The sequence below is a fragment of the Varroa jacobsoni genome, unplaced genomic scaffold (assembly GCF_002532875.2).
Source record: "Varroa jacobsoni isolate VJ856 unplaced genomic scaffold, vjacob_1.0 scaffold_441, whole genome shotgun sequence".
NCBI classification, from domain to species: Eukaryota; Metazoa; Arthropoda; class Arachnida; order Mesostigmata; family Varroidae; genus Varroa; species Varroa jacobsoni.
The window spans coordinates 159,720-183,907 of record NW_019213343.1 but is presented as its reverse complement, the minus strand read 5'-3'; the positions used below and the strand labels follow the sequence as shown (position 1 = coordinate 183,907).

The 24,188-nt window shown below is 43.5% G+C and overlaps 1 protein-coding gene across 9 annotated transcripts in view; it reads left to right on the top strand.

Annotated features, from left to right (window-relative positions):
• Positions 1–24,188, top strand: part of LOC111260456 (RNA-binding protein Musashi homolog Rbp6) — a 240,832-nt gene that overhangs the window by 57,938 nt on the left and 158,706 nt on the right. For 8 of the 9 annotated variants that reach the window (XM_022833232.2, XM_022833231.2, XM_022833227.2 and 5 more), the window contains one exon: positions 21,435–21,516. In XM_022833232.2, the coding sequence (XP_022688967.1) occupies positions 21,435–21,516 (82 nt within the window). Of the gene's footprint in view, positions 1–12,846; positions 12,944–21,434; positions 21,517–24,188 lie in introns of those variants that run through there. The other variant, XM_022833235.2, reaches the window with a different exon arrangement.

Here is a 24,188-nt window from a genome sequence, read left to right as displayed (position 1 = left end):
CGCCAAAGTGTTCGAGCGTCGGACGGCGAAGCCTCAATGTCCCACGTTTCCCTTCTGTATTCCGTTTTTAATAGGATGGCCGACTATTGACACTCGCGTAGGGCTAGAACATCGTTCTCAAAACAAAAATACATACGAAAAAAGAGGCACAGAGCAGAATAGGCGATTGTTGTGAAGTACAAAATGGATGATTTCATGTTACTGAAATAGCTCGATTGAGTTGCTCCATTTAGGTAGGTGTTTAAATCCACAGAGTTTCGTTTGTGCTATGCCACGAATTTAAAGAGTCCGTAGTGAAGTTAATAGTTACTGGTCTGAGTTTCAGATTTGACTAAGCTGAAACCATCTGCTTTTGAAGTCGCACACAGACTTGAAAAATGGGGAAAAAACCTACACTACCGGCAGTGGCCAGGTTTTTCAGGTTACTAAAACGTAAGATAGTGAAATTCTTTACGCTTGGATAAACGAATCTAAGTTGAAAGTTGAAAATGATAAGAGGAGAACGATAAAGTGACATGTGATTTTATATTAGGAAAAATGGGCCGCTTTGAGAGATTGTTCGCGTACAATAAGGTAAGCATAAATGAACATTGCCAAACTCACCAGGGATTGATCGAGTCGCCAAAAATAGAAGCTGCCAATGGAAAAAATGGTGTGGTAGAAATTAGGTAATTGACGAACGTGTCTATCTTCTCGCAGGACAAGTACCAGAAGAATACAATAAGCACACAGTGAAACGGGAAGATGATGACCTTTTATCGGATATTGCTTGAGTATAAATCAGTTCTCGTAGTTTATCTGAACGCGACAATGAACTCTTCGGTAGGACGGTGATTTACTGCCGGAATTGATACGATTCATAGTATTCTCACACTGGCCACTACGACCCGAACATTTCTACTTTAATTAATAATATTTAATATGCTGCCCGTAAACTTCATGCGAATACTTCAACGAAGATCTATTACGTATTGCAGCGTCTGTGGCCATGATAACATATCGAATGCATTTCTTCATCTGTCGTACATTTACGTAAACACGAGAGATTCGAGAAGTGATACAGGCCTTCTTCCCATTTTATACAGGTCAACGCTGATTTTTGTCCTGTTTGAAATCTTCGACACGTTTAATTAGAGTTGTTAGGATGAAGTGGATGCGATGTCTCTTGAGGTGGCGAGAGTTCTTATACTGCTACGTAGAAGACATACACCTTAATAAATAACACAAACGGAAAAGGCTGATCAATTTCCTCGATGTCGGCCCTCCAGTTCTGATAACCTGATGATAGAAGCATCAATACTATTTTGGATGAGCCTATTGAACTCTTCATGATACACTTTAGTCCTGAATCCACGCTATTTGCTACCTGTAATTGATACTAACTAAGGCCAATATTGGACTGAACCCAAAATATGGTCAAATCATGTTTCCGTTGCGTTAGGATCATCTGTAGTTGAAATACATCGCTCGATAGTATCGACGACGAATATCTTCCGTTATGATTTTCGATCCGGATAAGTTTATATGTAAATTTGTTTCTCTGCTAACGGGACAAGGGTCTGCATTGGGTACTCTATACGATACTCAGGTCCATCGTCGTTACTGGCTTACGAAAGGCTTGTACAATAACAATAAGAATTTTTTTTGAACAATTGAGAAGGAGGAGACGGGGTTTAGTGAAAATCAAAGAAACAAAAAAATTAGGTAAAAAAATAGATGGCTCAGTGCTAAGAGGCTGTTGCGAGATTGGTCTATGCGTGAATATATGAGTGTAAAATTACTAGACATAAGCAAGCTTCCAATACGTGGCTTGATAGGAACTTTACGCTATCTCGCAGCAGGCCACATCTTGAATTGTTTGTTGATCATAACTTGTCGATATAAGTAGACAATATGTAGTAGAAACTTAAATAGAAAAAAATCTACCGACAGTAGCCTTGTATAAACTTAATACGATATTGCTTAGTGATTTGCCTAGAATAGGAGAGCTATCCAGAGTCAGTTTACAAGACCTTATGGAATTTCTATCATCCAAATTGTAAAACAAGTCCTGCTATTATTATTTTGTTGATTACAAATGTCGTCAATGGGGCTGGGCAAGCACGTACTTCTCTGACAGTATCAGACCTCATGGACCGCTTCTGAACCCTTGTCCTATGCATATTCATTGATAGAAATCTTCGAACAGAAGCAATATACATATGTGTGTTAGTAGTGAGCCACCTTCGAGGGCATTATCATTTCAAATTCGATCAAACTGAGCGTCTCTTGAGACTTTATTTTTTCTTTTTTCAAAATATGCTCTTATTACATAAATGATATTACAAGTACTTGTTGTACTTCGGTGTTACCATTTTTGAAGCCATCACAAGCACAATCGTCACCGATGTCTTTGGGCCATTATCACTTTTAATAGGAGGACTTAAGAGACATAAGCTGTTCCTACCGTTACGGAAGAATATCGGCCTATCATGATATGCAATCCAAATAAAATAGTACTACAGTCCTATTAACTAAAATGACAGCATTTCCTTGATCGCTTGCCCGGCTGTATCCGTCGACTGATCAACCTGTCTGGTCCGCTGCTTGATCATTCAACGCATCGCTCGCCCACGGCATTTCTGTCCTCCAACTTTCACACTGCTTCGAGTCGTGAAAGGGTCGTCGCCCAGCAGCGAGCGTCAATGGTAGCTAGCAATAGCTTAGAATAGCGATTGAAAGGCGACATCAGCCGTGCTCTCTATCGTGGGTCAGACAGAGTCGGCATTCGTCCATCGCGGCCGTTATGACAATACGAGCCAGTAGCAGTACAGCTGTTCCCATCTGCTCCTTTCACTTACGAGTCATTGGTCGTCTAACCGCTAGCTTCGTGGAGGGACATATACTCCGTACAAGTCAGTGCACCGATTGTTGTCTCAAGTGCTAGCTAATTCCCAGCCATAATATGACTATAATTATTACGACATTACTGCTACACGTGGATATTTTCTAACCACAGTTATTGTGACCGTTCAAATGACACTATGGCGGTGGTCTCAGGTGCCAACTTTAGGCTATCTACTTTTGTCCATTGCCTGCTAAAGGCAGCTTGCATAGACCACTCGGTAGTCTATCGTTAGAATGATTACATACATGGTGATTTGGTTTCAACAACGCATCAGCATAGCAGAACCATCATACGAGACATTGTGGAAGAGCGGTTTCAAAGAGGCGCTCACTCTCTGGTGGACTCTCACTTGTTGAAACGGCGGTGCAGACGCTATTTACTCGGCTAGTCGGTGGGTTGGCCCGGTGTTCGCTGACGTTCATGCTAAAGGCTGCATAACAGCGTTTTGGAACGCGATCGAAGCCTGCGTCTATGCGTGATTTTTAGTTTGCCGGAGAGTTCTCGTCTGTCTCCGATACTCTGTGTAGACTTCTGGGTAGGCCGTGTTGCTGTGGACTATACGTACGTGTTCCGGGTAGGCGGGTATATTTCGGGACGAGCACACGGCGTAACGCAGCCTCGGTTAAAGCAAACGTACTATTTCGTTCATCGCCATCGCCACCATGTAACGTCCATGTACTAATCCACCATTCTTAAACATCTGTGTGTATGAAACGCTAAGTATGAGCTTCTCTGTCCGCTTGTCGTTGTCTACATGTTTCGATGCGCCTGTGATCAGTCAGATCGCTGGGCATCGCCAACTACCCCTAACCAACCCTAAGCAAGCTTCCTTTGGCGACAACTTATTCAATATATGTAATTATATATTATATATTTAATTACAGAAGATGCCCTCGAACAGGCTGCTCCGGCTGAGCTGGTAACGAGCCCGACATTAATGTTACTCGTAATCACTGAACGTGCAGCTGAAATAAGCAGAAATCGAAATGATTGATCTTGAATCATGCGCATTACTGGTCCTTTGAATGACGGCGGTCCCATTCTCCTTGATGTTATCGTAATCATTATTGTCTATCTCTCCTGTACTGCTGTTGCAGCTGTGAAAAAACGGTCACGTGCATTGACAGCGGAAGCTGGACTCTTTCTCGCCGTCATTAGATACTTGGTGCCATCATTCATCCCAAAACAGATCTATTAGATACGATAGAATAGATACTCAACATGATTCACATGGCTCACACAGTATTAAGGGCCAGTTTAGCAGGCGCAGGAACGGCTGGTCATTCAAATAATACTGCTGCTGCTGGATAGAGTACTAGATGGATTACGGGTTGTATAATGTCGTACCGCTTCGATATGGACTGATTTTGGCGTTGTTGTTGTTGGTGCCCATTATGGACAAAACCTCCCAACGCGCCTATTTGTTCTCCAGCTATATACATACCGTGTTTCCGGTGTTCTAGACAGACGTAAAGGCGAACGAGTAATCCCGTTAGTCAGTGACGATAACTTCGTCATTTGTTGAGTTCAATTTTTATCACAATGGAGCGCATCAGTATACCATTGAATCCATAGGTAACAGCTCGCACGCATTTGGTGACCACGGTTCTCGAATGTGTTTAATAATTCATTAGCTATAAATAGAATACATCATAATATTGGTAGAGGTCGTTGTTTTTGGTGCTTTTAAGAAGCTATTCGATACACGACAGGTAAGCTTTGCCAACGTGAACCCTTCTACGTTCATCCTGTACATATATGTATATATAGGCGTCTATACACCGGCAGCCGTAGCTGCCATCGGGGATATTAATGTAAGTTCGTGTATAGTGAGGTGCAGATATCTCTGCAGTATCGACAGCTTCTGAGGCTCTCATTTCATTGGTCCGATAGTCTCGTTTTCATCTCGTAGACATGCGCAAATTTTAGCTACCTAATGCACCGCACGCACTTCCCGCTCGATTGGTTTTGATGCAGAAATGGTCTCAGATACACTTTCGGACGGCTATTATCTCGTAGCTTTGAGTGCGTTTGCAGCGATTCCTACTATCGCTCTCTGAACCATAGTCTCCCCTAAGAAGCATACTGAACTGCCGGATCACCATTAGAGGTGGGATACATTTGTTCTGGTTAGCTAAGTTCGGAGTCCTAGTATGGTCGCGTTGGCCTGCGAACGCGTTCGAAGGAAGTCAGTACTCAGGTGAATGTCAGTCACGCCAGCCAAACATGCGTCAGTTGTCAGAGAAGAGAACTTGGTGTGTTTTGGCGACATGATTACAGTATGATCAGATGAGTGGGTGCGGTGCGCCGTATAGACAGACTGCACTGATTTATAAATTTGTGTTTTATCTATTGTTGTAGACGTTCAGGTAGAACGATGTTTATTCAGGGTGAGTGCCCGAAGTTAGATTAAGCTATAATGACTGCTGAGCGATGTCGCTGAAAGGACCCACGCGATTTCGGTGTGGATTTTCAGCAAGTTCGACTCTGTCTGATTATTTATTCTCTTTTTTTCTGCGCCATCTTCTGCGCTTCGATACAAGGTAGCTTCACTTGAGCTTGTATCGATCAGTATTGGAATTGATTGTATGACTTGAGACTGAAACTGTGACGTCGATAAGCAGAGATGCCGTCGGATTGCAGGCTCTTTTGTTTATATTCCATTTTGTAGGTGGGTCGCCGGCCAGGAACGCTGTAGTCGGTCCCACAGATTCTTGACGCGCGTCTTGAACCAAATGAGCACGTGAACGATTTTATGAAAATGTGTACTTTTTGTGTTAAACAACATGGTCGTTGTGTAACATATGAGATTGCATGTTATCAGATGAGTAACAGCGTTCGTCTCGATGCCAAGAAGGTGAGGTTCATGGGTCACTCAGCAGTCAATAAGCCCCCCAGTGCTTGTGATCAAGCGTCCGCGCGCAGAACCTACGTCCGGTAACAGGGCCTGTTTTCGTGGCATTCATGATTCGGTTGACCTGTTTGCCGCTTTAGCCGTTAGCCAAGGTCAGCCGTTTCGCCTCTCTGAAGCCGAACAAATGGTTTCAGCCGTTATTTGATGAGAAAACTCAGTTCTCCGCATACGCTGTGTATGACGAAAGGCCGTACGGACGAAAAGCTGAATCAGTCGTTTCCTTTAGGCTATACCCTGTTCACTAGTACTCACCGAATTCCAGCCTTAATATTCAGCCGTTTCCGAGCTCTTGCTAAAGTAAGTCAACCAGTTTTAACGTGGAATGATTTTATTGGATCCATAACACCCTCAATATCGGCGCATGTGACAATGCCACATCAAATATCTACTTAACTACACGGTCGCGTAGGAAAAGGCCCTGTTAATTATCATTAATGACGCTAATTACCGTATATATATATATATATATATATACACACATACATATGTTTATGTATATATACACACACACACACACACACACACACACATATATGTGGTGCGTTTAAATTGGTAAATTTTTAAAGCTAAGGCCTTAAGACAGGTCATTCGCGGTCTAACCTATGCAACTGCACTACACATGTATAAGATCCTCGTCGTAATAACAAAATCAATGTACAGGCAAGCCCATGTTATCGTAATCTACGGCAATCTACTCTACTGTAACAAGCCCAGCAAGACCACGTGGTTGGCGTTCCCGTCTCGCTTGAGCCACCATTAATGCCGCCGTGATTTCCACCGGCCGCGAACGGAAGGCCACGAGCGCTAACGAGTGTTCTTCGTTTACCGCTCGTGGCCCATGGAATTAGTGAATCAAAGGAGGAGTCCAGTTCTGTACATGCATCAGCGGTAGGGAAGGTCGGGTGATGGCTAGAAATAATCCAAGGCTTCAAAGACTGAGTTTTTTGCCCGCTGTAAACCCACGACTCTGTTTGCCGCTATCGAAGTTCAATGTTTGCTTATGGCGTGCAAACGAGGTGCGAACGTCAGCGAGGTAGCTACTTCATAGGGTGAAGTATTGAACTAAACTGCATACACAAATGGTTTTGTACTACTAAAGCCTGTCATTGGTGCAAGCAGCTTAGGTTGAATGAAGTATTCTTATATGTTGTATTATATAGTATGCATGATCTTTATATACAAAGTTTCGAAGGGTACATGCTCTAAACATACTATAAGTAAACCACATAGTCACTCAAATGCAGCGTACTAGCTAAAGCCGGCAAAGATCCTCGATTAAGCCTTATTTAACTGAATACGGCAAAACATCTGAATACCATCGTTAGCCAAGATTAAACAGCGACTGGTCAGTTTTTCCTTATGCACACCGTCATGAATTAATCACATAGGGTGCACATGCCAGCGGCAGGAAGTAACAGGCCTCAGAAAAAGCAACCGCAGCAGCAGGGAAAACAATAACCGTCTCTCCGGAGAGGAACAATGAAAAATTAAAAAATATATATATCAAAAACAATTCAAGGGTAAGAAGCGTTGCAAATAGGTAGAGCGAGCAAACAGATTGACAGGTGTGCGACGCGGAGACAGGAAAGTGAGGTCAAGCATGTGATACGAAACTATTGCAGACAAGATCAATGCGTACGTATACTCTATGATGTGATCGAGCGCAGCGTAGCTGATGTCGGCAGCGCTACAACTGCTCCACTCGTTTGGAATAACTCTGATGCTTCGACAGAGTAAACCCAGAAAATCTATGGAGCCTGTGAAGTTCTAACGTAAGGGACGAACTGGTGGAGGATCTTTTCTTCGCTAAAAGAATCCTCTCACACCGTTTAGACCGTTCGGTCACTCGGACATATGCTTCTCTGGCTTTACGGCTACTACGTTACGAACCAAGAGATGGCGCCTCAGCGTCAAGAGCATGCTCGTTCTTTTCGTTTATAGATTGTCTTTCTTTTATGTTCTACTGTGCTAAAATTGGCGGGGTAAAGATACCGGAGTGCGAATTCCGTCTTCGTTCGAACGTCTGAGTGTTGATGAGACAGCGGTATTAATTGTACTACTACAATAGATACGGACTGGGTCCTACTGGTACATTATTATAATAATAGTAACTGCCCAGTAGTCTCAATGTTTCAAGTTTTACGTCCGGTATCGCCGTTAGGCATTCCACCAGACGGCTGGCTCCCAACACGGAACAAGCCGTGTATCTATGTCTGGGTTTGAACCTGGACCATAATGCGTCCCTGAAATTAGCAGGCGAATACGTCACCCATTAAGGTATCATGGGGACTGGGGACGGAGACTCTAGAAACCTTTGGAAGCCTAGCAAAGTAATCTACGTTTCAAAGGGGGTGCAAACACTTTGTTTTTAGTGGGAAGGATTAAGAATGCTTAATGTAAGCAATGGGAGTAAAACTCTAAACATTTACTGAATTGCAGGGATTAGATTACACGACAGCGCTGCGGATTACACAGTTGTGTCAAAATCCCAGAAATGGCGCGTAGGATCAAATGCTGCAAAACTCATGGGAGACTGACTTCTTTCTATTCATATGGCACCATTCGTTACGTTAATAGTGTGCTAGGGAGCCTGTTTCCCCCAGCTTTTTCGAGAAAAACAGAGCGTCAGTTGTAACGAACTTCACGCCGATATGTCGTCACGGAAGAGGGAGCAGAATCTGCGATGGCATGATAACTTGGCCACCTACCAAACTTGGACAAGACACTTGCGAGGTATATGTCAAATATAGGACGTAGACATAATGCTTGTCGCACTGGAGGAGGCTAGCCCTCTGATATAACGCAATATGACTGAGATCCTGGTTGCGAAGCCCGAAGCATTTTAGGAGTCGTACCGAACATGGCAAGCAGTCGCTAGGTTGTATAAATAAAAAGGAATACAAGGTAAAGGCTCGAAAGATCTAGCGGAGCACTAACGCCAGCCGGGAGAGAAAACCAACCCACCAAGTAATTATTAGCTTTTGCCTAACAGAATAAAAGGCTGGGTTCTCTTTTGTGGTCCCCCTCCCCGCTCCCCCCGCCCCCCCGGGACTTCTTCGTCTGTGTCAAGCAGCTTATCCATTCCGTTCCTCTATCTTCGGTGCCATACGTAGAGTCTCGTACAAGCCCACTTTGCGCCGGCGTGACGCTGAGGTACATGTTTAGCGAGAGAATAGGAGCACGTTTCCTGAACAGCTCCGATGCCATGTTATCATGTGATGCAGTGATTGTATGCTAGCTAACAGCTACAAGCGGCAAACCCCTATGAACCTTGCGGAATTGTAAAGACCCATCGTGGCCAACTCGTCCTTTTGTGCCTCGAAGTCCGTCTACTACCTCTGTCATTGCCGTTGTTGTTGCTTATACTTAATTAGCCATTTCGTATCTAGGCTGTGTCAGATGCACACTCAAAGCTCTTGTCCAACTTTTATAATATATATGTGCTTTCGAAGTTCAGTGTTATGCCAAATATCTTTATGCATGTACGAGTCAGTACCATTTGTGGGAGTACGGCCCAGGCTTATAATTTTGCCTACCAGACAAATTTGTATACGAGACTAGGTTCCACGGATGACATAATGGTCATTTTACGCATGTATTCTCTATTCTCCATCGTGAGTGTGGGTGTATATGTGTATGAGTGTTGATATGGACGCATTTATGTGAGCGCGATACACCGCGAAACCGATAGAGCACGGCCATATTCTCCTAGGAGGCGGGCTGGCGTCTCGTTGTATTCCTTCCTCCCCATGTTGTTCGTGCCGTCGGTAGTGTACCTAAATCGCTACGGATATGTTGGTTTAAACTATACTACGCTACTGTTTTTCTCTCGGTCTTCTTTCCACCGGGACACACGGACGAAGGGACAGATAAACAAAAGACTCTAGTGGCCGATTTGCGCACTTAGGCGGGCGCTTACACGAGCCGTTGTGTCCCGGTGGACGCGACCGGCGAAGCAGTAGTCAATGCGGCCAGAGGCGGGCCGACGACAGGCAATGAACGACCCCCTTCCCTGCCAGAAACAACGCGCACCCTGATCTTTAGTGACAACTCTGTCATGGTACAATATTCACTGCTCTCATGAATAGCTACTTCGGCAAGTAGAACATCTTGCGTTGAGCTGAGGCAAAGCTGACCAGCGGAGCCCCATTCAGCTGGTGTCCGTCTTGAAGGCGGCTTATGCTGTAATTAAGACTCGGTACAAGGGCACGAGTACCATCTTGACATAGGGGCGTACAGGCACTTCGGTCCTACCGAATTCTTCCTCCCCATATGTTGCCCTAACGAAGAACGAAGACAGCGAAACGGCTACGGTACTAATGACAACAATAACAGTAATAACGCTAATAAAGTTGGTGCTAATCAATTTGCGATAGGAATAAATTTACTTAAAGACTAAGAGAAATTACTGTTGAAACAAGTGGTTTACATACAATAGAGCAGCTAATACTCGACTACGTGAGTAACGTAGAGGACTCGTAGGGAAGTTCAACTGTAGAACTCTTCGAGCTTTATATGTTAGCATGTCTTATTAGTATACAGTCGATGTTTACGTAAAGCTTGCACAGAAAACGGATTAATGCAGGAATAACTCAAGTTGAGTAATCAGAGAGAATGTGTTCCTACATCCATTGAACGCCGTGTTACACAAAAACAACAAACGACGTCGAACTGTCCCATTGCTTAATGTGTACCAATTCAGTAGCTGGCTATGACAGTTCTATGTATTTGTGTCGTCCTACTTTATTACCGATACGAATTTGAACGATACGAACACGTTATAATCTTTTTCTGTTTCATCTGCCTCAAAGGACACGATAAAGGTGCATACAACACGATCCATAAAGGTGTGCATTATTTGTGCCGTGAACAAAGTTACACGTACACATACAATAACAGATCAGACCAGCAGACCGCGACTATTGGGGGTCATAGCTGCTAGGTAGATCTGGCTGTACGCACTTCCGAGGGGTGTCTAAGTGATGGGCCTGCGACATGCGCGCAAATATCGACAAAGTCTTACTACGAGGCAAACCGATAAAGATGACGACTTTCATTGCAAGCTATCGAGAAAGGGTTTTAATATATATCCGCTCTATACAACATGCTGATAACCTGTAACCAGCTGAAATCATCTGTAACCGGTTTTAAACCAGTACTAACAGTGATTTCTATTGATAAAGACGGGGCAGTGCTCTATGACTGCAAAAATGAAGCAGTAGTAAACCCAGTTTCTAAGAAACTTTTATTTTTTTCATTCTTTCCCTCGTTACCTCGCTTTCCGTTAAGTACTTTTACATATAGTCTGTGTATTTTAAGGGAAGATAATTTTGCTAAGCAGATTTTCCTGAATAAGTATATTCATCTTTCGCTAGGTTACCACCAGTTGGATCAGCTATTAAATTAATGAGCAACTATGCCCATTGTCAACGATATGCGTGCATTTATATATTTTATCTTTGCAGACTAAAAAACAATGCGTTCCTCGCAATACCACAGCATCACTCAGATGACGACAGGTGCGCTTCAAGTGCGCGATAGCGTTAAAATGCACGAACACGGAAACACGGCGCTTTCCGTCGACGTTATCTTTTAAGCAGAATTGCGCATATAGTGGGTCGTAGTCACCATCTTCACTGTTCCTGTCAACTGCGTCGCTGGCTGGTCTGTTCGCTAGGTGACATCGTCGTTGCGGCGAGCTCTGACACGACGATCCCAGTATATAACTTCTCTTTGTCACCCTTCGGTAGCAGAGACGCAACGGCCTGTGATCGTGCCGGTTATGTCGTCCATCCGTTCAAGCGCTCGCTTAATCGTAACTCTATTGGCAACAAAACAGATTAAACCAGAATTAACAGGGAACTTACAGCTTAGCCCGTTGCTATTGAACACAAACTGCCATTTGACGGTTTTATCCGCGCAGTTGCATCAGCAAGGTGGGCTTATTCTCACAGGCCACTAGTCTGTCCTAGCGTCTTTTTTTGAAGAAGATAGACAGCGACGCGTGACTCTTGTATAGCTGCGGGCCTGTTAGCTTATGTATATACGCTTGCTGTTCCTGAGCTTATGGCCAGTCGCTGCATGTCTGGTCGCTCAACTGGCGTGGTCCAGTACACAATGGTAAACGCTCTATTTCCCTAAAGAACCACGTGTATATATATATATATCAGCTCAGTTTAATTTAGCTCGCTGGGATCTGCAGAGAACCGCAAGATCCAAAGATATACGATATATGCGGAGAGCATTGTTGTAGTGATGAATGTTAAGGAGATCAATGCTGCCGGTAGAGAGGAACTGTCTTTCACACGCCTCCTGTATCTTAGTTCGTCATCCGCTGGACGGGAGTTCTTGCGTGTGTGCGTCGCTTATGTGTCTGCCGCTTGGATCTGATTTTATCTGACGACGCGAGTTCTACATACACATCTCTCTCTCTCTCTCTCTCTCTCTCTCTCCTACAGGCCCATCTCTCATCTGACCCATCGTGCGGCTCTTTGCTGTGTCGAGCCCTGACGGCCATGCATACGGCATAAGGTGTTCTGACATCAATGGCGTAAGCAGTACCAACATTAGTAGTGCTATTATCACCATTGTCGCTGCCAAAACGTGAAAGCCGTTAACGTCTGTATCACCGCCTAGCCATCCTCAAGCTAATAAAGATGACTGCGGCCGAAATTAGGATGGTCGCTCGAGGAACAGCTAACAACCGGAATGGAAACCAAACCATTAACCAAAATTAAACTCATACTCAGACGCACAGGATGTTTCAATCTGCGTACTCAGTTATAAATCAATATCCGACTAGTACAAATGTTTATAATGCATAGTATTAGGGTCACCGTAGTGAAACTGTCGAAGTATAAAAGTGCTGACCTCACGTCGACCGAGTGACTTACATTATATCTGCGTGTTTTACAAGAAAACGGTCAGCTGTCACATACTGAGCTCATAACCCGTTTCAAGGTTGGATCACTAACGACAATTAGTAGCAAGGTTGCCAAGAGACGACTGCCGAGTGCCAAGTGTTTGCTTTCATTTGCGACCGCAGTGATTACGTTACAGATCAGTCTCAAGCGTCCTAGGCTCAAGGTAGCCGGCCTATTCTAGCATCCCAAGACTTGAAGCTCGAGCCCTTCTAAATGCTGGTTAGTGATAGCATTGGCATTGAGAACAGTAATAACGTGGCAAAATATGATTCTTCCTCATTTCGCCCGTGTATATGAGATGCAATAATAATACTATATGTTCTCCCTCTAGAGCGAGAGTAAGGGTTTGTGTATATGTGTATATATATATACACATGTGTGTGTGTATTTCTAACGAATTTTTGAGTGTAGTCATAGCCTTACAAGGAAACTTTTTAAAGAAAGCAACATGTTTGGGAAAAATTGGTTTTATTTTCAGAGCATCGAAAGGTTTCTAAAAAGTATAAATGTTTCTATATAGCTTGCTTGGTCATTCAAAAGGTACAGCATGGATAACCGTATATTGAAGATAGTGCAACCGGCTTGCCTACAGCGCCTGACTTTAGGGTACAAGCAGACAAATTTGTTTTCGGTCAAATTTAAAATTAGTAACAGCATAAGGGCGTCTAGCACTTGGTACGTCTATTCAGAACGAATCTACGCCCGAGAGACAATGGAATAAGTTATAAAGTTTAGAAGTTCATAAAAGCGAGCGTGTACGGTACATGCGCAATACTGTATGTCGCTAGGCAAGTCAGGGGGGCTTCAGCCGCTCTGACCCAATAATGATACGAATAATCGGTGCCATTATTACGTTATCATTATGCGCTTCTTAGTTAGTGATATCGTAAAATGATTTATAGCCTGCTCAACCGCAGCCTGCTGGGCCATATTATCCTCATACGAGCTTAAATGAGGACAGTAACAATGGGTTCACATTGATTCAGTCCGATACCGCTGTTACCCCAATGGCTAAGGTCGTACGCAAGGCTTCGTGCATTAACGTACTTCAAACAAGAAGTCAATATCAGACCATGTTCTTTACTTGCTGCGTTTTACCTCACGTACGAGTTTTCGAATATTAGCGCCATATAAGAAACAGTGTCACAGGATGCTTTTTTAACAAGCGTTCAAAGCAGGAACACGTTGAATTCGTATAGACAACAGAGAATATTCATAGGTTGTTGAAACTATCGGTTATAAGCCAAATGGGGCACTTCTGGGTGATGATCTTGAGAAAAAATCTGAGAGACATAATCAATCTACGTGAGTGTTAGTGAAACAACACAAGATACTTCCCCGGATGTAAACGTACATGTAGATGCTCAGGAAAAGCTACTGCGGTCCATTGGATACGTTTATCTGCCTCGTTTTGTACTAACGATGGTTGTACGTAAATACAGAAGTATCTACTTGGATGAGTTCTAATCAATCGAAAACACCCTGAAACGATGTCAGGCTCGCAAGTCTGATAGGTGTATATCTTCACGTAGCAATAAAATTTTGAACGAACTAATACATATTTCTGCTCTACGATAGCCTACTAGAAGTAAGATGTGGAACATTATACCTATCGTGCATTCACCTAGGGGCCACTGTCGAACGGTAAACAGACATAAAAACATACACCTATTGCAAACGCTGGCGTCGAACACCGTCAGCCTCCGATATAACGACGGGGTAAGGAACGCAAATGGTTACGAGACAAAATAGCCATCGTTGCGATGACCAATATCTATCGCCATTGCCACTGCTGCTGCTGTCATCGGTACGACGATCGTCGTTCGGTTATTCAATACCACCGCAACGTCCTGCGATATGTCTTCTGGTTCGTGTCACCTTCTCGCTCTATAGGGACTGTACACCTGAGATTCCGGCACCGCTTACGCTTCTGCGCGCCTTCTTCTAGCGACCTCATGTAATCGTTATCGTTGTCATTCTCTAGCCCATCTATCTGCCACTGGGGCTCGATTCGCCATATTTCTCTATTTAGTCCCGTTTTCCTCCTCTGTGCCGCTATCTTTCGATATATTCGAGGACCTCGCAGCGATCGACGCCGCTGATGTCGTGGCCAGCGGCAACTCTGAGTGAAGGAGATTATAAGCATGCCTTACGAATGACTACAGGCCGTGGTTTTTTTGGTCTTGTCGCTATGTTTGTGCATTATACGTATGACCACCTAACCATTTCGATCGGGACCTGCTTCCGCCGCTGCTGCTGCTGCTGCTACTATTTTAGTTCGCACTCCTGCCTGCGTCATCTCTTTTCTTGGCAGAGCGACAGGTCGACCGCGACAGATTTGATCTCGGCGTCTTTTCGAAATAGCAGCAGTGGTGGTGAGCACGCAGAATCACGAACCGGCCTGTCCATGCACGCCGGTACCTCGCGGCTGTTTGCGAATACTCACGGTTGCCGGCCTTCTACAGCGAAGTGTCTGTGCGGTTCGCGCGCGTCAAGCGTCAACAATAAAATCAACGTTCGTCAAGACCCAATCTATTTGGCCTTTGGCTGTCTCTTGCCGGTTTCCCTCTGCTTGTCTTGCTAGGTTATAGGAGGCACAGCTGTTGTCGCGGCGTCCATAATGTTCGTGCGTTTGTTGTTCAGTACTGACTGGCTGAACAGAACTGTGGTACGAATTAAGGAAACTGTAGTAATTGTTTGGTTTTTCCAAATCAGTAATAAATTCGTTTTCGGATAGAAAAGGATAAAGATACACGGTTATCTGCGCGACGACAGCAAAAACACAAGAAAGCTAGGGAAAGAGACACCGCCATGATCATTCACTGGAATGCTCATACCAGTACGACACACCGGCACTCACCAATAAACGATCGACATATTTTTAGCTATCGCATAGACAGAGACAGCGTCAGCTATTGAGCCTCTTTACTCTGACTCGGCTGTTATCCTGTTGGTGTCTGTAAAAGGGTAACCGACGGGACTATCGTTATGCTGCTCTATCACACGCAATCGGCATAAAAACCTTGCAGGAACATCTTTTTTGCTTCCCTTTCCCCCTCCCCTTGCTCCCCTACAAGCTAAAACGGCTAACAAAGCGAAAAGAAGAACAAAGCTTGCACTTCGGAACCAGCCTCTACTCTAGTGCTATGGCTACAGTTTTACCGGAACCGTCATACGGTCATTATAAAATCGCTCTGCATACGGCGTGTTTGTTGAGGGGAGCTCGAGACGTATCATTAGAAACATGTTCGTGGTCTGCCTGTGTGATTCAGCCTGACTCTTTTTCTGCATTGCTGTGCAAACGATCAGTGATAGGCGAGCGGTGCGTCATTGTGCTCTAGTAGCTGTTTCCTCCGCAAGCGAAAGTCACTCATAGACATACTATCGGAGTCGCATTACCTCGCTGCCATCGAAAGGGACCTTGCACAACGGTAACGGATAGCTCACAACAGGCGACGGGCGGGTAGCGTTGTACCATCGATAGATGTCACAACCGATGCGAGCAGGCGTAAGTGACCGAACGTTATACGTCGCACAACGACAAAGCAATGCGACCGCTGAGCGATGACGTCACGGAGCCGACGTACTGCAATACGAAGCGTCTTCCTGTCAATGCTTCTTACAATTTGCAGGTACTATAGTTATTCGGGGGAATTTATCAGTGTCGAGAGCACGAACTAAAAGGCAAAAATGATAAATCACAGGCAGAACTTGCGAATCGAATTATTGCAGAAAAGCAGGGCAATATGTAGGAGTGGCTGAAGAGAGCCGGTAGCATTGATTGGGAAGGTTGATTCAGACCCCCTGATACAGAGCTGATTGTATTAGTAACGGCGGCTGGGAACTGCTGTCCTTGTCATTGACTAACAAGATAGATATAGCGGGAGACATAAGGACGTTCATTCAATTGATAGCTAGTGTACTAGTTTGTTTACGTCGATGGCACAGAAATTGTAGGGAACGAAAGAGCGCGGCGAATTGAGTACACGCAAAGCGCGCACTTTTGAATAAACATCGCATGCACTTCTACGCGTTCTGCTCGAATAGATCAGAAGCTAGAATTTCTTTTACGTACTTTTTACTTTAGTACGGCAAACATTGAGAGACAGATAAATCCACTGCTGAAGCTAGTTGCTGCTGCGAAAGATAAATTTCGATGACGAGCTTCTGTTTAGAGGTGAAGCCCTCTCGTGGGGTGAGGACGCTGCCTATGGAAGTGATGCAGCTTTAATTGAGGTGTATTTCGGAAGCCAACAGTCGTTTGTTTGAATAAGTGGAAAGCAAGCGTATAATTGGTGAGCGAGCGTAGATAGTCCATCGTCGAAGTCAATTGCGATAGAGAGATTTGGCAGACCTATGCGTTGCACGTGAAATGCGGTAGCTGAGCTGATTGTCGCAGACATCGAGACCGATCGAGATACCAGCCTTGCAATACGTACAAACCGGCCTCTTCATGCATGCCAGCTAGTACCTCGCCGCCGCACACAGTATGGCGATTGGCGCCAACTATTTGAATCTAGTGCAAGAATATATTTTCCCACGTACTCGGGGGGAATCTAATGGAAAGGAGAAATTTTTAGTTATTAATGAGACGGAGCAGCTATGCACTATGTAAGGGGTAATCTTAATTCGAAACAGATATAGCGAACGAATGGGACTCATAGAGTACAACAGTGTACCAAGGCTAATTATTCTAAATATATAAGAGGAAAAGTTATTTATGTAGATCCTTTTGCAATTTAAATATCAATTAAATCTGAACAAAAAATGAAGTTATAATCATTTAAGTTATATGTACATTTTTTAGCACGGGGTGGGATATTAAAATTTGACAAAAATTTTAGCGAGAAATTCGTTGCAGCATCCATCCGTCGTCTCTTAACACTATAAACAAGTAGTTCGATAGTGCTGCAAATAAATACTTTTATCCGCCATTCTTGTAGTTGTAATCCTTGCAGAAGAAGATAACAAATATATCATATCGAAAAGCAACTTTCGAAACCTGAACGAAGATCAGCTATGTGAGTCTTCGACGCTTCACAAATTTACATTAAACATAAAAACTTTTTTTGCTCGGGATTGACGGCTTGAAAATTATCGAAAGAATTAAAAAAGTTATACCTTATACCTATGGCCTTTGAGGAGAAATTACTGGCCGTTTTGAAGAAAAAAAGGTATTGATTGTAATTTAGATCGTCTAGACAAAGTGGCTGGTTTTTTGTCCTTGTTATAGGTTTTAAACTTTTTGTTCTTATTTTTTGCATTTTTAGGACTCTACGACCTGTTATCAGCTTGAGAATTAATCTTTTGTTTCTGTATAGTATTAAGGGACACTTTGATAATTTTACAACAATCAGTATCGTTTCCGAAAAGTCATTTGCAGGTTACAGAAGGAGCATTTAAAGAATTATCAGTTAGTGGTTTAGGTTCTGAACGAAACATATCCATAATTGCCATGAATGATAGTTGATTAAAAAAATACGTTTCTAACACACGCAGGGAACTGCTGAAATATGTTTCGTTTAGATACAATCCTGCAAAAAGCTCATGAGAAAAGTCTGAATTAACATGCCCAACTCTATCTCTCTCCGTCTATATGAACGGTATGCATTTAAATGGTCTGTACATCTCGGACCGTTCCAATCTCATACAGGAGACTGAAGCAATATGACGAATTACTGAAAGTTGTTGTTACTGCAATAGCTACACAGCGGTATTGACATAAGGTTAATGAGTGCTAGGGGAATTGTTACATGCTATATATAACATGGATACGTAAATCGATCAATAGCTTTTTTATCGATCGTTTGCGTATTATTAAAACAACTCCCTGTTTCGCTCTCTCTGCCGCTATAGCTGTCACAAGGTTATTATTACGATGTCATCATTACTATCATCGTGGTCCTTTCTACCCCATAACCCCCAACCCTTTTCTACTGGTGCCGCTATTACTGTCGTGATATCATTATTGTCGTCTTGATGTCATCATTATCATTGCGGTCCCTTCTACCTCACACACCCTACAATACAGCAAAATGTCTAAAGTCATCATCAGCGCGACATACTCATGTAAGCTCTCCCGTCATCGACTCCAAGATATATATTAGGGGGACCAGGCTATTTGTCGGAGACTGACAGATATCGAATGGCGGCTAGTGCCTTCTCCGTCCGAGTTAGCAGTTCTTTATTGTTTGCATTCTTGACGATTACACTCGGCCATTGCTGTGTCCCCCGTGCGGCTGCGCCTTTTACAACGGCCAATGATATCGCGCCCTGCAACGTCTCTCAGCTAGTTACCTTTCTAATAACTGCACAACGTCGCCACAGCCGTACAACTACCTTCCGTCGCTACTTTGCGCTCTTTGCTCCAACACCGGCAACCACGACCTGACGCCCTTCTGCGGCGATCTAGCCCTCAGCCGCCCTTCCTCTTGTGATGATCTGACCGATGTTTGATATGTTCTTGGCGCTGGTCGATTACGTGGCTTGGCCATTTACACGAATTTATTCGGGTGCGGGCTTCATGGAGAAGTACTTCATTTGTGTGAGTCGGCGTACTCTGGTCTTCTATCATATCCTTCTCAATGAAAACTGGTCTTTATAAAACTCGTGTTAAAGAAATTTTGTGTACGCAGGTGCGAGTGTAAGCAAAGCATGAGAGTATCTCTGTCCCTAGTGAAATAGCTAAATACCCGAGGTGTTCTGAGCATCATACCAGTTCACGTTGACTTCTGCTGCTGTTGCTGGTGGAACTGTTTCTATGTTCTAGAAGGAAGCTAAACTGATCATGCAAAACAAGAGCCTCCGTTTGCCGAGAGGTGTTAGTACCCCGGGGTATCTTCTCAAAGGCGGTTGTCGTTGTAGCACGGAATAGGAGTTTCCCTAATGGCAAAGCCGCGTGCACCGGTGAGCACTTAAACGTTAGCAGACTCTGCGTTAGGGGCGACCAGTGACTGGTTTAGCCACTTGACGTAGAAGCAGCAGAAACGCAGCAGGTCGCCCTGCTCTGGAACTTAATTTACATATACATTGGTCCGATGGATAGAGAGGTTCGTTTGAGGCGGGAAACTGTAGCGACCTTTGTCATGGAGAAGGGCAGAATTAGGACTGAGAGGGGGAAGCGATCAAGCTAGCTGCTAAACGCCGGTCCTAACAACCGAGGCGAGTTATACTAACTGTATGCGTGGATGACCATATACGTCCAGAAGAGAGTTAGATCTGACACCAACTGCAACAGAAACGTGGCAGCGACCTCGAGTAGGACGATGACTTTCGTAATTGAAGCTTAAGCGATGGTAGTCGATAACGGAAATCGTGTGTCCATAGCAACAGTTCTATTGAATCTATATGCAATTTGCTGCTTTGGTTAGACTTTTGTTAGCTGCCCTTTGTTTTCTCCATGCGGGTCGTTGGTCAGGTCTTTGGGGGTTGGCTTCGTTGCAGATCTCTAATAGGCATCATTTGTGCTAATGATGTAGGCTGAAATAAGACGCAATAACTTTAGACGATTTTCTCGGTCATATTTCTATATACTTGTAGCTAGTTCTGCTGGTATTTTTTGAAAACACTCGTACCATCATTTCAGTATCGAAATAATGCGGTTCTCAGCGACCGCTTCAGTGAAGAACCTGTTGAAGCGGTTAAGGATGGCTCAAAGGTGACTGAGATTCAGGGCGGCTAATTGTAACATCTGATGAAGTGAAGATGCTGTTGTAACATGTTCGTTTATGAACAAAAGTAGTCTAGGATCGAATCTGCACTCGAATGCGTCGGCTTATTTATTTGACTAAAGTCGCGTAAATAGGAAACGTTCATCCTTTATTCCTTAACTTATTTACATTGCTTGACCCTAAAAGGTGCTTGAAACAATACTAAAGCATTGGTATTTAGAAATGTCGTACAGGGAACAGTCAAGAGTCATCTAAAGAAAAAACATTTCCAAAATATATATAATAACAACGAGGTCTCTTTAGTTCTTTTGTAACATGTTAGAGTTAGTACAGAAACTCATGTAGAGGGGCCGTTTGTGGACAAATACGATTATTCCACCCTCATAATAAATCAATCAGAGTATTAAGGCTGATTAGAAGCAAAATGATATACCATATTATATTCGGTATTTGTCAAATATTAGCTAGCTCTCCGTCTGTCAATTAATTGCACGAACAACTATTACCATTGTAGAGTGTAGGTAGGCCTAAAGTTATAACATGTGGCCTATTATACACAGTATTTTTATCTATGTGTGTCTACCATGTATAAGACTGCCTCGAAGTACCTTCGAGTTGCTTTACAGAACGTACGAAAAGTACCGGCTACAAATATCGACTTAATACATTTAGTAATGTTTAAGTAACTATCGGATTAAAGTGGATTTATTATTGATTGTTGTGAAAATCACGATGCCTGCAGGGCCGTTGCGTCTTACCGGTTCAAATCGTTCTTATTCAAATAACACTACTGGATTTCAACAATATATAAAATCATTTGCTATTTGTGCGTTGTTAAACGAACACAAAATGTTGTTATACGTGCAAACAATATAAGACACAATAGAATCTTAACTAGGTAATTGTTCAACGTTAATATTCTGGTGAAAAAAAAAAAAAAAAAACTGTGAGAGCGGCTAACAATAATGATGATAATACAAACATAATCTTATAGAGAAAATACGGCTAACCAACGACGCTTCTCTTACGATCGTTTTCAGAGGGCCTCCGGGAATACTTTAGCAAATTTGGCGAAATATCCGAAGTGATGGTCATGAAGGATCCCACAACAAGACGGTCCAGGTGAGTATTGAAAAAGAAAATGAAAGTAGAAACCGCCGCTCAACGTTACTATATAATAATTGAAGTCATCTTATTTTTTTCATTTTCATAACCTAGTTAAATCTCTCGATTGGTAGAACCGCAATACTCCAGACAACAAGTGTACGAACTTTTTGCATAGGGTCGGCTATTTCCACGAACGTTTCTTTCTATCTTGGATTTTGTCAGCCCGCGGAGTGAAATAGGCGGTAGCGGCAGGGGCTTGAAAGGAGAAAGTCATTACCCACGTCTTATAGGTTCGAATTTGTTAATGGAGTAAATTGTTATCCATTCAAGCGCTACGCCTCTAGAACTCATATTGTCAACTCAGCAATAACACAAAAGCCAAAAAAAAATTATCATTGTACGGACGCTTTAACGACCTGAAGTTATAGTTGTAATAAATGATTAGACCTATAATTATAGGTCTAATTCAAGCATGGCTTTTAGCTTCCTCAAAAAACCGAAAACCACCTATGCTTCCATCCAAAACAATACTTTTGACTTAGAGCTAGCAGTCGTAATTTGGGGAAGACCGGCAGAAACAACTACCCATGGAAAATCCTCGCGAACGCCGTAAACTACTGAACCTGTTCGTTCGTTCGTTCGTTCGTGTCCTAATTCAGGTGCCGCTTTGCCAGGCACCCGCCTTGTGCTAAGTTAACTTGTCTCCCTCGCTCCATTTGTCCATCCCACCGAGTAGTTGTCCTAACAAGCTAATTTCTTGGCATGACTACCCACCAGGTGTCCGATGCTGGGAAAAACCCGGCACTTTTCTTTTCAGCATTGCGACTTCTCGCCTCACGTCCCATCAGCCCGGCTTTGACTAGTTGTTGGTTAAACTGGGTCTACTAACCATCGGCTTGCTATAGTAATTAACCTGAAGTCGCGGTAGCAAGTAGTTGAAACAACTTTTAGGCTACCTAACCTTAAAAAAACATTTTTGTAGCCAGCCTAGCAATCAGAAGATCACATTGGCCCGTGCTGTACGACGTATGAATGGGTTGTAAGGCTTAAGTTAGGGTGAGACTGGAACGACTCCAAGGTCACAGCATTCACTCTTTAAGGGAGCCATGGCCTCATACCATAATTGTCAAACGAAACGACCTACGCACAAACCCATACGCTATTTTACCAACCAGCTATTATCCATCCAACATGCCATGCTATTCATTCATCGAATAAGTTGTTAATTACGCGATATAGACGAATGTCTGTATTTCTCATTCAATTTGTTGTACTCTATTTTCCTACGATAGGCCACCACCTACACTCAGTCGTCGCCCTTAGATCTCGTAAATTAATTAACATTACGGAAGCCAAAGTTCTACTACAGATATTTTGCCATTGACAACAGATGATAGGAAAGGACTTGGCGGTTCACCCGTGTAGACCCCTAGACCTCACTGGTGACCTGCTCCAAAACAAACCTACCATCAGAATTGAAAAGCTTACGGTAAGAATATCTATGACTACACAGACGCATTGTATGAATCTTCAACTACGCGACGATATTTCTCTGTGAGAAGTCTCACCCCGTTTGTCTTGCAACTAGCCTCCGTACGGGTCAAGGGGCCACAGAGAGGCAATCGGTGTGCACAGTAACGATTAAAGATATAGTTCTGTTATTGTAGGGTGCTTAGAACATGTTGATTTATGATACGAAAAGAGAGATTTAGAAAATTACACGTTTCTGGCCGCTACTATTATAATTTTTATTGAAGTCTTCAAGTTATATAGATAGCATGTTAATGAAGATTAGAACATTTGTTCTAGGCATTAGAAGCGTTCGTGTTTCCCAGTAATTACGAAGTTGGTCCGGAAATCACACGCATTTATATGTTATTTATAGATTTTCTTTGTTAACAACAATACTCGATTAATTCTCACTCAATAAATACCAATAATAATAACTATAATGGCGTCCAAATCACCTGTATTCGTCATATATTATATTTACGTAAAACGCTCTACGTAGCCGAACACGTAAACATTCATCCCTATATGTGTAACACACACAGACAAAAATATAATATAAATTGTCGGCGTATTTATTTTCTGCAGTTGGTGGGCGTCGCAGCCAGATCTAATTGCGTTCAATGCTATTACGATAACGATAATTTATCTTCGGTGTCGGCTCTGCAGCTCTTCGTAGACTCGGGAGCAGTGTCTAGCTACTGAAAGCTAGAGAAGCTCAAGTCCCGAGCCTATTCTCGGCTGACTAGGCTGTTTTGGGTTGGGGGCACTAAGGGGAATGCCGTTGGAAGTCGACATGCAGCAGGGATTAGGGTGGCTTGAAAGTTAATCGCAGTCGCTGAGCGTCCAGCGTGGGCCGCTCGCCTGGAGAGGCTAACAAAGACGGCGGAGGCGAAACGCTTTGAGCAAGGTTTGGCTTGGGTTGACTCCGGGTGCCGACGGGCGTTTCAGATAGGAGGCAGATGGGATAGTCGAAAATGAGACGTTAGCATAGGGTGAGGCGAGACAGCTGCTATACGACACAATTATGATTCAAAGTTCCAATTCCGCACGCATAAATGCGTTCATAGTAGTGTACATAAACGTTGCTTGAAACCGCCAGTTACTGGCCGTCCGTTGTCCTACCGGCGCAGTGGCCTGAACGGCTGCCGCAGACGGGGATTGGCGGTCTGGGCTAA